General features: G+C 39.1%; 1 protein-coding gene across 3 annotated transcripts; it reads right to left on the bottom strand.

Annotated features, from left to right (window-relative positions):
- Positions 1-195: 195 nt before the first annotated feature.
- Positions 196-18,171, bottom strand: PLK4 (polo like kinase 4). 3 transcript variants are annotated; one of them, XM_080630953.1, is made up of 16 exons: positions 18,011-18,171; positions 17,100-17,195; positions 16,269-16,364; positions 15,687-15,801; positions 12,953-13,982; positions 10,801-10,901; positions 8,982-9,358; positions 8,143-8,247; positions 7,655-7,757; positions 6,613-6,762; positions 5,578-5,708; positions 4,755-4,846; positions 4,255-4,396; positions 2,430-2,570; positions 1,884-1,990; positions 196-1,147 (listed from the first exon to the last, which is right to left on the bottom strand). In XM_080630953.1, the coding sequence occupies exons 1-16, from the start codon at positions 18,038-18,040 to the stop codon at positions 1,048-1,050; spliced, it is 2,916 nt and encodes a 971-aa protein (XP_080487079.1). In that variant the 5' UTR covers positions 18,041-18,171; the 3' UTR covers positions 196-1,047. The 3 variants fall into 3 exon arrangements, 2 of the variants coding, with proteins under 2 accessions (XP_080487079.1, XP_080487080.1); XR_013958164.1 differs by lacking the exons at positions 196-1,147; positions 1,884-1,990 and adding an exon at positions 3,140-3,291 and having other exon boundaries at positions 2,441-2,570; XM_080630954.1 differs by lacking the exons at positions 196-1,147; positions 1,884-1,990; positions 2,430-2,570 and adding an exon at positions 2,900-3,291.
- Positions 18,172-19,298: the final 1,127 nt, after the last annotated feature.

The raw sequence follows: 19,298 nt of genomic DNA, 5'->3' as shown, positions 1-19,298 counted from the left end.
AAAGCCGCATTTATGTGCATGTACAATGTTTGTATCTACAGGTACATGCAAAAAACCTTAAAGTCTGCATAAGAGCTATACATAGTACTTCCTTTATCAAAGACTTGTAATAAAGTCAAGCAAAATGTTTAAAAAGTGCTACTGTTAATGCTGATAATGTCTAAGACAAGGTAAAAGTATCTAAAGTTAATAAAATTTCTCTAAAGTAACAAACTGAATTAGTTACTACATTATATGTAGTTTGCCTTCCTATCAAATGTGCTTCTGGTTTTAATCATATGTAGGCCAGAGGTAAAAATATTAAATACACAAACCCTAGTGCATTTTGTCAGTTCAGCAAGTTAGAATTAACATCATTCAACAGTTTTGTGCCATTTCTTCCCAAGCTTCACCCAGTCCTAAACTCCAAACACATACTGTTCTAAGATACCAGAGCAGCCCCTGTTATAAATGTAGCTTAATACCTAGAGGAAAGGGCTTTCACTAAACCACACATGAACATGAAACAGATCTGGACAATTGCCACTGCATTTATTATTTTTTTTTTTTTATAAAATGCTTGTGCAGGAAAGTTAAAGCTGCTGCTACAAAAAGGTCTAAAAACAGTTATAAAACATATACATATTTACATATATTACTTGCAACACGTAAAAAATATAAGTTATTTACAAATACAAACACTTCAAACAGCACAGATGCATTTTCCTTGATTGTTGGCACTCAATAAGCAGTGGGGAAGAAAAAAAAAAAAATCCAACAGATCCAGATTATTTCCAAGAAGTTGATGCTATCTAGAACTAAGTCGCTCAAAGTTTTGCTTGAGCAGGTTTATCCGTCATTTTGAGGGAAAAAAAGTTTGTATGAAACTTTACAAGCAATTGGCTACAAGTAAACAGAGCAACTCTGCCCTTCCTATTTTTTCTTTTTCCTTTTTTTACCAGCTTTTGGAAGAATTTCTGTGTAAGCTGAGTAAGAATAGTCACGTCACTTGAAAGTCAGTGAGTGAGTTTATTAAGCTCTTTTGTCCAGACACCTGCATTGCTTTAATCAGTGGGGACCAGCTGGATTAGTAAACATCACAAGAATAGAAGACAGACAGTGCAGCTTCTCTTTGATGTATTCTGGCAACTTATCATTTTCTCCATACCTAGAAAGGCAAATAAAGCACAGAAAAAAATCAGATGCTTGAAATAATTTGCATCTGGACAGTTTATTTTGAAACTTGCCTATAAAAAGGCAAGCCACTAAGTCAAGGAGATTTTAAGCATATCAAGACACATTAATTGGAGCTTGAAGGCTTAACTTAGGCTCCCTTTCCCTATACATATTCTGAAAAGTGTTTCAGATCAAGAAAAAAACTAAACAATGTTTAAGCTGCAATAATAGCTGAACAGATTGTATCCTACTGTCTCAAGCTTTGAACAGAGGAAACATGTTACTCAGTGGCTGTATTCGTGTGGGAAGTGCCCAGTGGCCAGAGTGCTCAGGTGAAGCTTTGCCTATGCATCAATGGTAACATCCCTAATCTGGCAGTATCTTAAAACAACCACCACAAAAAAAAACCTATTAAAACCTTGCTTTCCTCCCTCTCCTGCCTTTAAATACTGCACACAAATAGTGGCTATACTCTGGAGATCAAGTAGATGCATCTGCAGCTGGGATTTTTTTTTGTTTTCATTTATTTATCCAGAGCTCAGTCAAAACTATAGGTTTTTCTCTTTATTAAGCTTATATAAGCTAATCAACTGAGAAGTGATTGAAAAAGCTAAGTTCTAATATTTCCAAACCAAAATGAACAGCAGCTATAAAGTTAAAGTATATCTTATGTCTAATCACCTTGCACTGACAGTGAACAACTATTTTTATAGCTGTAATAAACTCACCTCGTTGTCTGGCCATCTGGAGATGTGTAAGTGATGGAAGAGACACCTGCTTGGGCTACTAGCTGGGATCCATCATTAAACTGAACCCATACTGCTCCACTGGTCAGCTAATGAGAGAAATTGCATTGTGATTTGAGGACATAAAAGACTACATACCTAGAATTTTTCTAATAATTGAAGTGACTTAAAGTCTTGTGGTCAGTCTTTTAAAAATCACATGTATACTGCTTTGGAGTATGCAGTCTCACGCAGTCTCAAGAATCAGACTTCCTGATAGGCAATAACCACCACAGAAAAACTGTGATAACTGAAATACTTCAGTATTATTTTGGTTTCTTCTACTTATCTAGTTCAGCATGGTATTTATCCAAGATCTGTATTTGGAAGGATTCTGCCACATACCCATTTTCAGATTTAAACTGTACCAGAGCACATCTGAATGTATCCCTCCCAGATCAAGTTTAAGGTTAATCACTTAAAAATATGTATCTCAAGTTTAATAGGAAAAGAACAGATTCCCCTCCTTTATCAGTATTTATTTCTCACCTGAGAAGCCCAACCAACATTTTTCACAAAGACAGATTTTAAAAGTTGGGCTGTATTTGGGCTGCATTCTGTTTGATGAACAGAGGAGCATGTAGTTTCCACAGTATTAGTCAGGAATGTAGGCTTTTCAAATGACACCACCTAAAAACCAGAAATACATAGTATTAGCAGCCTGGGTATCAATCAACTGATTACATACGAACTACAGTGGTCAACTAACACCTGTTTTAATCTTTCTATATATACAGACAAATTTAGCCTGTATGCTTCACTTACCAGCATTACATTATGAAAACCCCACAGGGCTTCATAAGACTCAGTATTACAACAGATCTTCCTACCACTTCCCTGTACTCAAAGGAATCACCCTCCCTAAGCAGATGTTTTCTACTTATACCCCATTTTTTTTCCTTATTTGACTATCACCAAACACTGTCCATCTGCAGCAAGTGTTCAGCACATAATAGCCCAATGGCACAGTAGCCCTCATTCAGATGACCACAATATTTTACAGACATACAGATATTGCTATTAATTGGAAACTAGAGTATGAAACATAAATACAAGAGTTTTACAGCACATGCAAAGGCTGTTCTAGGTTTAGACACAATAGTGATGTATTAAGAATAATGGAGGACTTCAAGACACCACCACCACTGCTGCCTAGGAGGAACATATCTGCTTCCTTAGGAGTTCTACTACTACGGTACCTCCTCCCATAGTCACAGAGATGACAGATGAAGTGGTATGCTTATTAGTATTTAAGAGTCAGGGTTCAGTGACAAGATGCAAGTCAGGGGATGCCTCTGAGATAGAAGAGCTTGGTCAGGAAAGAGATCAGGATCCAGATAATTACAGGAACCTGAAAGAAACAACAAGCTGTACCTCAGGATATTACAGACCTAGTTCAAGTATCAAGAAACTGACAGAGTCAAAGAGTAACATGGAAAGGCAACCAGCCGTTGTGATATCTTGCTTAGAAATAGATATTTTAGAAGAGAAAGCAAATAGTGTAAGTCTTACAAAGACTTAAGTGTTTGCTATATGCCAAACAAAGAATGAGATTGAATGCTGAACCCTAATTCAATTAGAACCCTGGTGATGGGTAACCTTAAGTCAGTGTACGAATCAATACTAGTACTGAAGCCTGCAGGAATTTTAGTTGCCTGGTTCATTTCAGCCAAGCAAAAACTGGCAGATTCTGCACTGAGGACATGTGCTACACAATCTAAAGAATAGAAATGCACAGCCACATAAATTCAGCAAAGGTAAGATGATACAAACTCAGTGTGCCAAGATCCCAATACAGTCCAGCTAGGGAAGCTGTATCAGGGCTGTGATGCAGCAACTGAATCTTGGTGGGTCTTTTAAACCAGCTAAATGAAATTACACACAAAGCCTTGCTGGCTATACATATAAATGTATTTCATTTACACTTTTTTTATACACACTAACACTTGATTATTTCAGAACAGCTGCCTCAAGTGCTAATATCCTTTGTGACTACCATGTGATATACAGGTCTGAGGGCACGTTTGTGCTCTCCAAAATAAACTGAAGATGCACCATGCAACATGGAACAACTTTCAAACTATGTTCCCATGAAGAATTTGTGGTAAAGTTTTGGAAGATTTTGATTTTTTCAGATAGCCTTGAATCCAGCTATCAAAAGTTAGCTGAAATCAAAGTTAACATTTCTAGTCAATATGCTCACAAATGTCTAATAAAAGCATGCAAACATAATTCCATTAGTTCAAATAAACTAGCAATATTTGAATTCCTACTGGAGAGTAGTGTCCACTACTGTATATTCTTGTGTACTTACAGAAGGAGTACAGTTTGGAGACTGAACTGGAGTAGATCCAGCAGCTGCATTTCCATCCAGTGCCACAACTTCTTTTACACAGTTGACATTGTCCAGCAGTGGAGGTGCTACAGCCTGTGGTGATTCAGTATTGCCAGGTTTTCTGGGAAAATAATGAGAAAAATTGGGAAAGGTCTGTACAAAAGGGACTAAAACAGATGAGGAGATGGAGCTTTTCCTTCAGTTTACCATAGACTATAGAAAGCACTTGACAGCACTGGTCTGCACAATTCTTTTTACACATGCTAATTCTTGCCCTGTTTTAGTCTACAAGCGTATGTTGTCCTAGTCTCAAAGGAGGCTTTGCGGGTCCAATATGAGGTGTTCATACATGCTTTCAAGTTAATATTTATCTTGCTAGTGGATATAAGCCTCTGTTAAGCAACCCTGGCTTCTGCAAACATTAGGCTCCTTAGTAGAAAATACTCATGCATTTGACTATTCCAAGTGAAAGATACTACCTTCCAACAATTATTGGAAAAAATGGAACACTTGCACTCCTTTTTTCTTCTTCCAAAACAGCAGATTCCAGGGCAAGGCATATACGATGTCCCTGGAATTAGAAGGGGCTTGTTAAAGATTTTAATTGAGAACAGAGTAACTATTTCATACATATTTAGTAAGGCAGGTGAGCCTATGCAAGGAAACTCTTTTTTCAATGGTACTGAATAGCTGCACTCATGTACGATGGAGGCAACTCAAAAAGCTAGACTACAGCAAGACTTCTTCATAACTTCAGCATATCTGGAATTATGCTCTTACTAATCACATGCCCTCCCCTTTTAGCAGGACTAGATGACCCCCGACTTCTAGTCCAGGAAGTAACAGAACATCAGGAGGACTGAACAGGAAATCTATATTATATTTTTACTGTTTCCTAAGTTCATCAACAGAAAAATTACTCTTGTGACTTCTAATTGGGCGCCATAAAATGAGATGGAAAGCACAGCAGGAAGGCTAGACAGACACTTGGCAGGTTTTTGTGTTTGGGGTTTTTTTTGGAGGGGTTTGTTTTTAAACTTGTATAAGGCAGCTTTATCTGTTCTGTTCAATCATTTCACCAGGCAGACAAACCTGCTTTACACACTAATAAGACTCTCCTCTAAGTCTTCATAGCGAGGTATTGTTACTGTTACCTCCACATAGATATTTGCTCTTTGTCATCCCTGCTTATTAGTGTAATGAAAACTATGAAAAGCAACATCAGAAGCACATTTGTGAAAGAGAAACTGAACTCTCAGAAAGTTGCTTTGCACTGGAAAAGGCCTGTATGAAACAATTTACCTCATTTGCATGATCCATATAAACTTGTATTTCCTTCTTCAAACCTGCTTCGCTTTCTCCTTTCAAAGTGAAGGATTTCCCAGATTTTTCAATCACACGAGTTACACCAGCTGTCTTATGTATCTTTGCTCCTGTAAAAAACAAGAGGTAAAAACTTAGACTGGGAATTTATAAGGTACCAGCATCTATAAAGTACATATTTTGGCCATTACATTCTACTCTACTAAAGTGTATCTCACCAAGTTGCTTACTGCAAGAATAAAACTACTCCTTCATAAACTTTATATCTAGCAGAAATAAATAGCCACTTAAATTGGGACTGGGATGTTAATGGAATGTCCTCTATGGCCAAAGATCACCACTTAAATAGGCAGAATAATGCATTTACTACATATTTTAAGAGCTACCTTTCTAAACACTAATCTGAGACAAATCCAACATCTCTAACAATTGGTTAGAGTAGGCTCTATTGTATTTTAATATGGGTTTAAAAGAGACACCCATTCTTCTAATAGCAGTTCTACATTGAATCACAGAGCTGTTTTGGGGTTTTTTTGTCATAAATCCTGTTGGGGTTTATCTAAGCATGTGGCAAATGAAACTAGTTGACAGCAGTCTATAGTGAGAAAACAACTGTCAGTGCAGTCAAGTTTATAAAGGACAGAGTTGGAAAAGGCAGCCAACTGCTTTCTCCAGTGAGTGTTCTTCGTAACACTATTATCTCATTAACATTGAAAGATTGGGAGTAGGGACCCATCTTTCACTAACGAGGTTATCTATCAAATGTAGATGCAAAGAAGAGCTCATTAATAAAACCAAGGTGTAATTTAAATGACACTTTTACAACACTTATTCCCTGAAGATATCAGTGAGGAACTAAGCAATAATAAAGTCATCTGCAGATGCTAGAATGAAGGCAGAGTGTCAAAAGGAGTCTTCTTCAACCCAAATTGTTTTTTAGTGTTCAGGAATATTTTAGTGCAGCTTTAATAACATGCTATAACTATTTGCATAATTACAAAAATGAATACATACCATCATAAAAACAAATTTCAACATCTGCAGTGGGTGAATTTTCCATCAACATGCACTTGGCATATCTTGTGTAGAACGTAACTTTGGGGGTTTTTGTTCTTACCAACTGCACAAACTTGGCTGCATACTGGTATTTTTTCCAGTACTTTTCTAAAAAAGAAAATTTTTTAAACTTTTTGATAAAAGTCAGACTTTTCCCTGTGCACCAGCTTGGAAAGTAGTAATTGAAAACATGCATTACTCACAATCTTCACCTATCTAGTATTTAAGTACTTCATAGAAGTATGTTCAAAGAAACAGGCTTATTTTCACCAACTTTCAGAAAAGTATGCATATTAAACAGTTTCACATTTGTAATAATTTATAATTAATAAATTATAAAATAATTATATATAATATATATATATATATAATATATATATAAAATAAATAATTTATAATTAATAAAAAGCTTTAATTAACATAGTTCAGAACCTAAATAACAGTATAGTGCTGCACATACCATTTAACTAGATACTGTAGTCCAGTTGGCTTCCCAGCTTTAGGTAAAACCTGGCTTTGTTCTCTAGTTAGTAGAGAAATCTGCTTGCCTCAAGAACTTAATATTGTCAGCTTATATTTGTTCTTCATCTGTCTACATTAAATATTCTGTCAATGCTTTAAAATATATATTCTTCCTTTTTCTCCCCCAAGTTATGGATATTAAGAAGCACAACGTAAAATTGCTGATTTTAAAATTACTTGATAATATTTCTTCCACTCTTATTTAAGCAGCTTCCAATAGGAACAAGAATAGGAAAGATTTAATTTTAGTACACTACATTGTAAAGGGGTGACTCCTTTTAACTTCCACACAAAATGAATTAAAATCTTTCCTTGTGAAGTTTCAAAATACAATTCCCAGTTAAACTGTAGCTTGACCCTTATTCTGAAAGTTTTCACAATTATCTGAAAAGTAGTGGCTAAAAGCTAAAAAGTCTCAAACAAGATTTACTTAAACATCGCATTCATCATCATAATTTTTAAATAAATTTCAGGTTACCTGGCAAGTTGTCAAAATTATACATAGAGATGCCTTCAGGAGGAGCAGGAGGTCTGTCATCAAGAAGGAAGCCTCTTCCTTCATTTGGATGATAAACTGCAACCTACAAAAACAGGGAAAAATGCGTTTACAGTTGCAACTTACAACAGCACTCCCTACTGTCAACAGCTAAGGAATTACATCCTAGTTTAATTAATTACCATAATTTACCATGACTGTTTTATTTCTCTAAGTAATTACATAACAGCAGCTGTTTCTCAACAATACTTCACCTATTGCAAAAGTCAAGTCCAATTTTGCTCGTTAGTAATTGCTTGATACCTACATTTGTTATGGCTGTACTATGGGGTGGGGGAAAGAAGCTTACAGCTGTACATATGTAAACACTGCATCTCCAAGCAAATAATCACTTAAATGAAAATAAAAACCCTCAGAAAGAATAGTCCAAGGCCTTTATACAACACTGAAGAAACTGAAAGCATACTCACTATGTTTCCATCACAAGATATTCTGAGAACTTCTTTCACAAATTCTTGTGAATGGTGTTCTTTTAGAAACTCCATACACACTTCCCCAGTATCTAGAATGCTCACCTAAAATACATTAAATATACAAGTTAAACAACAAGACGATTACTTTTGCTATTAGTGCGATTAAAACAGAGCACTTCAATGTGACTGAAGGTTATAAGCCTAGTCATTGGGGGTGGGGCTTCCTGAATGACAAATCAAACACAGACAGGTCAGATCTATTATGTTCTTTAAAAGAACAAATGGGAGGGGAGGGAAAAATGACAGGATAAGTGATACTATAAGAAATGGAACAAAAGGCAGAAGGGAATGAACTAACCCAAAAATTTATGCAGTCAGTAAGGATTAATAGAATTGGTTTTCCTTTCCTACCCAATGTGAAAAAGCAGCACTATAGAACAGATTTACATTTTCACTTGAGAGCAAGGCTGTTTTCATTTCTAATCCAGTTATTTATTTAATCTGTAAAAGTGTTTGATGTAGTTAAAATCTTAAATGCAGCTGTACAGCTAAGCAGTACAGAGTTCTAGAACTGTAGGAAGTATATATACACTTAGTATTTATGTCTACTTAGTTTCTTTGCTTGTAAGCTAAAAGCAACGCCATGTCACTGCAGGAACTGACCACAAATATTCCACATGCAAAAACTAAACTGCATCTTACTTAATCTATAATGTAATTTAAAATTATATTAAGTTTTCTGAGAAAAACGCTTTTAATTTACAAAGTGATTTTTAAGAGACAGTCACACCGTATTTAATAGTGAAGTTGCTTCCCATTTAAGAACTGATACATACCACTGCGTTTTTTGTTTTTTGCCTGATGGGTTTAAGCCTATGAGCATTGAGAGGTGACACTATACTTCGCAGTGTAGGCTTCTGATGTGCCGGTGGTTCTTTGCCCCACGTTTGGTTTTCTTCTGAAGCTGACCAAAGGGCACAGGTAGAAGATGATGGTTGGATTTTCTCAGATTTACAGAGAAATCCAGGGTTGTATTTCTTGGGGTTTCTCTGGTTTAAAGAATGCTGATAGTCACCAGATGCATCGTGGTTCTTTATATCTTTTAAGGTGTTCCATGCATTTCTTGATGCATCTTGCTGCACATCCAGATGATACCGAAAACCTCCATGTGCATTACTATTCCCCATTAGGTCTGCAGGTGGTCTCAGTGGAACTGAAAGCATCATAAAGTGCATTGTAGATTCAAAGAGTCACACTCAGAAGAAAAAAAAATGCTATTGTGTTTTTAAAGGCTTTTCAAAATATCATCTTAGAAGGCTTAAGTGGAGAATAGGATTTCTTTAGTCCTTAGTCCATATCATTAGGCTATGACTTCAGTATGGTTCAATACCAGTGCTAACAGAATTCCAATGCTACTTAAAAAAACCTGTTACTAGATTCCAGTTAAGAGTGCCTTCAGTCTTAACATATATCCACTGATTTTGCAAAACCATTTATAAACAACATACTGAATTCAAATAGATACTTAAAAAAGAATTAGTTTACAAGAATGTTTAATTGGTTGAAACAGTTGACTTAGAATCACGAGTACCATTAATTTCCAGTTTATTTAACTAGTGTGTTAGCGTCAGAGATTTTAGCAATCAAGATGTTAAATGAATGCTCCAAACCCCTTGTTCTATTTCCAATCAGTTGTTAAAAAGACAAAACCCTGTTTTTATATTTAAACTTCCTACAATTGCTTCCCTAGTTTTGATAGTTAAGCCCTTCATCAACTTTCTCCTCAGTCCTCCTGCCATGTGGCAGGACAGTTGAGAAGGGACCCAGAAACCCAAATAGGATTATTCAGACCATATGTCATATTATTCCAATTCCCTCTAGACAGAAGGGAAGGAGTCCAGTAATATCAAAACAAAAAAGTTCAGAATGGATTTGTGATTTAGTTTTATGATTAAATTACATTATTTGTAAATGATGTAACATGATGCGTAACAAAGAACACCTTCCCTTCTGTGTCTTTTGTGTTTTCCTCCACCTCTCCTTCTGCAGCCTCATTATCTTTCTCATTCGCTGAGGTCCCATTTTCTTTTAAGGCATATTTGTACAACTAAATTAACAGGGCTTTTGAGTCACCTGACAATCTTTTGTCATGTATTTACTTACACATTTCAGGTCACAACTGACTAATTATGGCAAGATCCAGAATTTAAGATTTTTTTCCCCCCTCTTCCCCCCCTCCCTCCTTTTTCTAAAATACTAAGAGAATGACCTCACTTTAGGAAGCTAAGTATACAAATTCAATGTACAATATCTTCAGTCTTATGAAGGCAGCTACATCCAATTCTTTATACCAAGACAACAACTTAAGAGGAACACCTAGCTACAAAACCTTCCAACTTCCCGTCTCAGGAAACACATTTGTGACAGCTTAGACAAAAAGCAAAAACAGAGCAATAGTTTCAATGCGATATTTCTTGCTTAGTTATGATTCTACGGATTAGGGATGCTGGAAATCATTATGCCTCTTTCAACATCTTTGTCAATTTTTTTGTTCAGTGACAGGTCAGTTTAGGGTCTCCTGTGCTTTTCACTTGGGAAACCTCTAACAATATACAACTTTTGACTGCAAAAATACACAACTGATTAGTAACACACCATTTGTTTGCATGCTTCCAAGCCACTGCTGCATTGTTTCAGTATGGGACATCTGCTCTAACAAACCAACCTGGGGCTTCATTGGGCAGAGATAATTTGAGCTGCAAAATAAAAGTTACACATGTAAACAAGATTACAAAGACACTTGCACAACAAAAGCTAGTATTTCAGCTGCAGAAACCACAACACTCTAAGAATATTTAAGAAACATAAGTGGCATTTTGCGGCTTTAGCCAGCAAAGGCCATATTCTTTTATTCTTTTTTCACGGGAAATGTTCAGTGGGTAAAGAATTAAAAAAAAAAAATAAAAAAGAAATAACAACCAAAGAACTGTTTCCAAATGGAACTAAAGTTATTACTAATTTTTAGCACAAATTTAAGCCTGTTAGCACTAACTAGTAGACTCTTAGAATTGACACATATGAACAAAAAGAGCCATTGATAATGCTGCCAGGCGTGGCTGTTCCTGCATCTAGTTCTTAATTCACAGCCTAGACACAAGGATGATGTCCTGTGGATCTCATTCAGCATTAACAAACATGCAGCTGAAATACATAGGCAACCTTATCACCTAAAATAATTTGAGTTTATGTAAAATATAATAAACCCAAAAAATTGCAAAGGCTTTTTTTTAACCAGCCTTTTAGACTATGACACATAAATAGTGACAGGTAAACTCAAACTGTAATCCACATATCGAAGAATAAAAAAATACACACAAAACCAGTTACTGCAGACCACTGACCTCTTGTAAATTCACACTAGACTCCTGGGAGTTTTTCTATCCCCATAGCCTGTCCTTGTCTGTTCTTTCTTCTTGCAATAATCACTGCTTCACAAAGGACTCAGTTCTTCCCCAGCCCCTCCCACATATAAGCATATAATTTAGGTCTAAAACCCTTCCATTTTAGATTGTCATTCAAGTTAACTATAGATGCAAGAGGCTTTCATATAATCAATCCTATAAAAAAGTAGTTACCATTTAGTTAATCCCCATACTTACATTAACATTCTGTCACATTTACATTCAGCATGCCTCTATTAAGAGTCATGGAGAATACAAGTGAGCACTATGTTAACATTTGCTTAAATCATTTCTTGACTCATCAGACATTTCTCAAACTAGAAAGAATGCACATGTCCATTGAGCTCGCTGAACAAAGCTTTATGTCAAACACGAATAGTCAAGAAAAACCTCTTCTTCCATTTACTTTTTCTACAAGGCAAAGTGCTCATCTGCCTTTTCCCTGAACTGATTTGCAAAGACACATGAAACATCACACGAAGTTACCACTTCTTAACATGAAGAGAAATGCAAGAACTAAGATATGCAATAGTCCGTGTATTGAAAAACCAGAAAGCATTGTCTGTTGATGGAAAAAACAAAACAAACATCAAGTAAGTTATCATAAAGAAGGGCTCTTGTTGCCCTTGAGGCAAAGATGAGGCCTCCAACAACACAAGAAGCATCCCAGCATCATTTGCAGGTTTGACACCTGAGTTGGTTTGTATCAGCTGGGCAAGTCCATCAATGTACAGCAAGTAGTCAGGTTTTTACACAGAAACTACAACTGAGGACACAACCAAGGGTCAGATAGGAAAATAACACTCCAAGATAACATTCTGGTACACCAGTTTTATAATCTGTCACTTAATCTTGTATTTAATTTGTGTTTGTCCTTTACCTTGTCTAATCATTACAGCAAAAAAAAACCCAAACCAGCCAACCAACCAAAAAAAGCAACCCCCAAAAGCAAACAGAGCAGAAGGAAAAACATTGGTAATGACACTCTAAATGCCTTCTACCCTAGTCTAGGTCTCTTCTGTAAAGAAGAATTAACAAGGCTCTCTAATACGGTTACTGTGGGAAAAGAAATACTCAACTTGCTACTTACAGAAATAATAATAGAGTATTACCTGGATAAATAAAAGCTATGATTTAGCTAGCTGATGTGCTATATCTATGAACTTTAAGATAGGGACAGTGTAGACGTAAACCTGCAACAGCATCAACTATGCTCTCTCTTATGCGGTATATTTAATCTACAAGCGTTAGGACTTTGGGCACTTACTACAGCTTACAGAAGAAAAATAATGCATTTAATAGATAAGGCAGCTATAAATTTAATCTTAATAAAAACTGATTCTTACTGTGGTTCATCTTTTACAGGTGGAGATAGCTGTCCTTCAAAAGAACCAGAATTACTGGGAATCTTCTCCTTAAATATTTCTCCTATATCAGTATAGCTGTTTGCAGGTGAAAAGCATTCTGTATTTTCCCTTGTTCCTACTTTAGGCTTAGAAAGCAGTTCCAAAGAGTGACATCTCTCAACAGTATTCAATATGCCTTGAGTCTGACTATGGGATGTGCCAGACCTATCTGAAGAGTGGGCTCTTCGAAGGTAGCGCGAATGTGGTCTCTCTTCAAGTTGCACGGTTCTTCCCCTGCCAGTTATGCCAATTTCTTTCCCCTGAATTCCCCACTGATGAAAAGAACCACTTCCATCTACCGAAGAATTACTACCGGAATTCTTGGTTTTAGGAAAAAAAGTAATTTTATTTGGGAGTGGCTGTCCAACTAACAGCTTCTTCTTTTCTTTCAAGCAACCACTGGTGCTGATGCTGGAAGAGCCTGTGAAGGTTGTAGAGATGGTAGCATTCCCACTGTCCATGGAATCTTCTGAAGTTCCCAAATCTTTACTCCGTGCAGAGCTACACCTAGACATAAAGGGATGATCCAAGACGGAGGAAAGACTCAAACGATCTGCTGGGTTTTTGCGAAGTAACCTATGTATAAGGTCTTGTGCTTCTCTTGATAAGAAGACTGGCATTTCATAATCTGCTAGTACTACTTTATTCAGCGTGTTCTTGACTGTGTCAGTGTCAAAAGGTGGCTTTCCAATAAGAAGAGTGTAAAACATACAGCCCAAAGACCACACATCAGATTCAAGTCCATGTGGACTCCTTGTGGCTATCTCTGGAGAAATGTAATTTGGAGTTCCACACATGGTGTAATGCTTTTCATGAGGCATTTTCAGCTGAGTTGCTAGTCCAAAATCTGCAATCTTGACATTCATATTACTGGTGAGTAAGATATTAGAAAGGGTGAGGTCCCGGTGCAGTATTCCATGAGAATGAAGATATAGCATACCCGTGATAATTTGATGCAAGAAGTGTCGGGCTGTCAAAACACAAAGCCAGATGTTTTAATCATGTAAGTGAAATCAAAGCAGTGAAAGTAACTTTCTGAAGCCTGCTATTGGTCTTGCTTATAAGGATGTTTAAGCATTATGCTAATGAGACTAGAATTTGGTTTTTGCTTTAAGCAACATGGCATGACTTTAAGTTCATTAAAACATGTTCTTTAATGCATTAATCAGATTTTTTTCATTGCTAACAGAATAACGTAAACAGGACTGGAAATATTTTCAGTTGGCCTAAACTTTTTAAAATTAGGTTCTTAAGAACTAAAAAAGTTAAATAGTTCCTCATTTTCAGAAACAGAAAATAAATAAAATAAAGCATCTTCACTATGTGCAAAAATATTAAAAAATATAGAAGACAATTTGGATGATATTTGTTTCATCATTAGCAAACTGGTAAGGCTTGTAGTATTAAAATTTCTCAAAAGTTCTAAATTCAAGATTTTGGGATAGCCTTTAAATTCAATTATATTAGAAAATCAGGGAATATTCAAGAGTAACAGCTCACAGCAAGAACAGAAAACTGCATCCAGGCTGAAACAGTATCATTTATTTATGATGTAGCAGTTACAGCAATTTTAAGAATCGTTTTTTCTAGAGCAAGCCATTTACAACCCTCTTTCTTCTCTTAGCAGTGGGCAAAGACAGGGGCCTAACAAATGTCAGTAGAAACCTCTCCTCAAGAGGCTTTATGGTAAGTCTGGAAGCAGTAGAGGCAACAACCACCGAGTCCAGATCAGCTGTAATCAGAACAGCTTGTTTGGCTGTACCCTTAAACACTATACATTGCAGCTTGCTTTGCTGGGGTTTTTCCTGTTCATTTTAACTATTGTGGTTAGGCTTTCAGTGGTCTTGTGTTCTAACTGAAATCCTTTGTCAACTGTAAGAAAATGAAACATGAGTAAATTCATAAGTGAAATGATTTTTTTTTTTTGCAAGACTTCATTCTCAAAACACTATTCAAAAGAATAACATAGCCAAATAAATTTTTAGCATTACTCTGACAGTGAGCTCTCCATGAAAGACAGATATTTCAGTGCTTTCCATTAGAAACTTAAGTAAAACCATAGCAGAATTTCTCTCCAGCTACTAGTCCTTCAAAAATTCAAGATAGAGTGTCAAATTGGATATTTCCTTGCTAACTTAGCCATTCACAACAGTTAAGTGCATTATCTTCCATTTCCACACACAGCTTGGAACACAGCAAATACTTCCAATACCACATAAGGCAAACTATAATCTGGAAGGTTTGCTAACTGGTGACATGCAACACAGTAATGCTGAGGTGAAGAGGTACAGCTCAAAGGGAGCAGATCTGTGGATATGAAGTTGCCAGTATTCCTCTGTGGAACTTCCTTGTCTTGACCTACACTTCAACTTAATTAAATGTACAAAGGCAAGCTCTACCTTCTAAGTACTTCCACCTTCCAAGATCACTGTCATTTTTTAACCCCCAAATAGCCCAAGCTACTGTAAAGTGGCACAAACAAAACCAAAAGAAGAAATTCAAGTGAACATATGCATAATAGCACTTAATCTCTAGATTATCACATATCACAAAATTTTAAGCTATAGAAGGTTCAGTGATGGCAGTTTTAAATATTCCTTCACTAGAATTAAATACTGAGTAAGCCAAAAGGTTAATGCAGTGAGAGCTACATAGAAAAAAAAAAAAATCTTACCTTCATCTTCTGAAAAGGGTTTCTTTCTGTTCTTTATGTATCTGCTCATTTCACCGTTGTGACACATCTCAAGTATCAAGTATACGTAGTTGCTATCTTCAAAATAGTTATAAAGCTAGAACACAAAATCATAGAATAGTTAGAGTTGGAAAGGACCTTAAGATCATCTAGTTCCAACCCCCTTGCCATGGGCAGGGACACCTCACACTAAATCACGTCACCCAAGGCTCTGTCCAACCTGGCCTTCAACACCACCAACTTCCTTGGGCAACCCATTCCAGTGCCTCACCACCCTAACAGTAAAGAACTTCTTCCTTATATCCAATCTAAACTTCCCCTGTTTCAGTTTTAACCTGTTACCTCTTGACCTATCACTACAGTCCCTGATTAAGAGTCCCTCCCCAGCACCCTTATAGGCCCCCTTCAGATACTGGAAAGCTGCTATGAGGTCTCCACACAGCCTTCTCTTCTCCAGACTGAACAGCCCCAACTTAACATAAAACAATGAAACATTTAAATGTACTTTTTTGACTATCCAGCAAGTCACATATACGATCCTTTCTACAAAAAGATGATTTTTACCTCAAGTATAGATGGATGCTTTAGCTGACAATGTATTTTCACCTCATTCTGAACCCTCTGTACCATTCCAACTTTGTGCATGGCTTTTTTATCTATCTGCAAATGGATCACAATATTTTTCAAGCACTGCAACACTGATACAGAAACATCAGTTTTAAGCAAACTTGACATTTTTCATGTTCAAGGCACATTTGCCTGAAAACTTCTGAATATAAACAAAGTTTCACATAGTTTAACCTCATATATGCTTTTCATAAACAAGTATCATAAATGGAGAAAACACAACTTTCTGAAAATAGACAAGTGTTAGCATTTTCAATACTAATTAAGAGTTTTCTTGAAATACTTATGCAGAGAAACCTGATTCTGATTTTGCCAGGCAGATATGATAAATATAATTAATGTTAAAAGGTGGTTAAACTTAAGTATTATAGATTGTAAGTAAATCTGGCAAAACACCTGTGATGTACAAGCTCCCTTCACAAAGTCTGTACTAGCAATAAGGGAAATTTTTCAAGACATTTTTTCCAGGACTTCTCCAGGCACATAGCTTCTGAATGAAATTTGTGGTCACAAATTTCCTAATAAGAACTATAGGGCTGGCTGGCCAACCAGCGTTGAATATTTGAGTTTAAGTTCTTTTAATAGCACTATAAGCATTTATGTTATCAATACAATCTATTTGGTTGTACTGCATCTTTCAGGATCAAATCCTAATCTAAGTATCAGGTAGATACAAACAAGCAACCCAGGCATAAATGTCCAATCATGTAACCTCGACTTTGTTCAATCTCTTGGAAAACAAGAGATTCCCTTGGCTAACTGCCTTACCATTTTGATTGCCACTTCCAGACCGGTTTTCAGGGATACTGCTTTGTAGACCCCTGCGAAGGAGCCCTTCCCCAGGAGGTTCCCCACCTTGAAATCCTGCAGCACGAACAAACCATGCCTGTTAGACCCAGCTTTGAAGCCTGCCTCCCCTCCCATACAAAACTCCCCACAAAAACTGGGGAGACCCCGCACCCCCGATGCCGGGACAGTCTCTCAGCCGTCCCAGGGCTACCTGGACGGAGCTCTCCGGGAAACAGCGCCGGGCGCCGACGGGGCCGTTCGGCACCCCGCGCCGCATCCTCCTCCCCGCACGGCGGCCAGCCTGCGCTGGCTCTGGCACTACTCTCTACCTAGGGCGGCGCGGTCAACTTCCCGCCGCATCTCCCGCCGCTCCCGGGGAACGAGAAACACCCGCCCGGGCTTCCCACTGCTATAGCAGCGGCTGGGGAGCGACCGCCGCCCGCCTCGCAAACACTCGCACAGAGAACACAAAGCACCACGGGGACCGAAATCCCCGGGTAAAACGCCCGCCTGCGAAGCTGCCGCTCTCCGAAGGGGTGTCATCGCCCCGGGCGCTCCGCCCAGGCCAGGTGTCCCCCCCCCCCGCAGAGCTGAGGGAACACGGCTCCACAGCCCCAGGGCAGGGGGCGGGCTGGCTGAGTCCCCACGCCCGCTCGGCCAGCGGCCCAGCCCGGGAGGCACCTTGGTCCGCCCCGCCACAACCAGGGCACAGGCGGCGAGGGCGTGGGTGGGCCAGGGAGGAGCCGCGCTCGATATCTGGCCACCACCTCCTACAGACCAACCGGCTGGGAGACGACCGAGCCGCCACCCGGCCTCTCCCCACCACCGGCCCCGCGCTCCCGGCAAATGGCGGTGCGGCCGCGGGCAGCGGGGGGGGCTGCGCTCCGCACCTCGATTTTCTCGCCGATGCAGGTCGCCATGGCGCCGGCCGCTCTCCCTGGGTCCCGCTACCAGTTCTCCTCAGGGCTCCGGCCGCGGCTGCCCATCACGGCACCCTCGGCCGCTGGCCCCGGCCCAGGCCTGCTCGGTCCTGGGCCCCGCGGCCGCTATCTGGCCCCAGCGCCTCCATTTTGAAAAACCGCGCCGTTACCCTCCCCCCGCCCCAGGTCGAGGCTACGTCTGACGCAATCGCGTCACACGGAGCCGCGCATGCGCGGAGCGCTGCGTGCGCGTTTCCTTGGCAGCCGTTAAGATGCATGCGCAGTTGTGGTTGTGCTCTGATGGGAGCGCAGCGGGTGAGTGAGGGTCGGCTTCCCGACGTGTCATTAGGGCCTGAGAGATAGTAAACAGCTGATTACGATTGCTCTGCCTGTATTTGGGTATCCCTCTTCAGAGCAGGGAGAGCCTCCACGCTGCTGGTGGAATAAGGACGCTGGGCTTCCCTGTGCTCACTTGAGCATCTTGGTGGAAGATCTGGGGCCTGGAGGGTTGTCTGAAACAATCTGGCAGGGTCAGTTCCTGGTGATGTAAATGAACATGGGCTCTCCTAATAATTAATGTTGTCTATGGGAATCTCCTTTGCAATCCACAGGGAAGTTTTGTTGTTCCTTGGTTGTTTTGAAATAGAATCACAGAATCCCGAGGGTTGGAAGGGACCTCAAAGGTCATCTAGTCCAACCCCCCTGCAAGAGCAGGGTAACCTAGAGTACATCACACAGGAACTTGTCCAACCAGGCCTTGAATATCTCCAACGTAGGAGACTCCACAACCCCCCTGGGCAACCTGTTCCAGTGCTCTGTCACTCTCACAGTAAAGAAGTTTTTCCTGATGTTCACATGGAACCTCTTGTGTTCCAGTTTACACCCATTACCCCTTGTCCTATCACTGGACATCACTGAGAAATGCCTAGCTCCATCATCCTGACACTCACCCTTTACATATTTGTAAACATTGATGAGGTCACCCCTCAGTCTCCTCCAAGCTAAAGAGACCCAGCTCCCTCAGCCTCTCCTCATAAGGGAGATGCTCCACTCCCTTAATCATCTTTGTGGCTCTGCGCTGGACTCTTTCAAGCAATTCCCTGTCCTTCTTGAACTGAGGGGCCCAGAACTGGACACAATATTCCAGATGTGGCCTCACCAAGGCAGAGTAGAGGGGAAGGAGGACCTCTCTTGACCTACTGACCACACCCTTTCTAATGCACCCTAGGATGCCATTGGCCTTCTTGGCCACAAGGGC

Source organism: Psittacula echo, assembly GCF_963264785.1.
Source record: "Psittacula echo genome assembly, chromosome: 1".
Classification (NCBI taxonomy): domain Eukaryota; kingdom Metazoa; phylum Chordata; class Aves; order Psittaciformes; family Psittacidae; genus Psittacula; species Psittacula echo.
Note: the sequence above shows the minus strand (reverse complement) of the source record. Positions and strands in the feature narration are given on the sequence as shown.

Bases quoted from the DNA above. Each gene is read 5' to 3' on its own strand.
- PLK4 (XM_080630953.1), bottom strand. From the start codon at position 18,040: ATGGCGACCTGCATCGGCGAGAAAATCGAG. The intron at 13,983-15,686 runs GTAAGATTTTTT...GTGTTTTGACAG, and splicing joins ACCCTTTTCAGAAGATGAAG to CCCGACACTTCTTGCATCAA. The intron at 8,248-8,981 runs GTATGTATCAGT...AATGTATTTTAG, and splicing joins AAAAAACAAAAAACGCAGTG to GTGAGCATTCTAGATACTGG.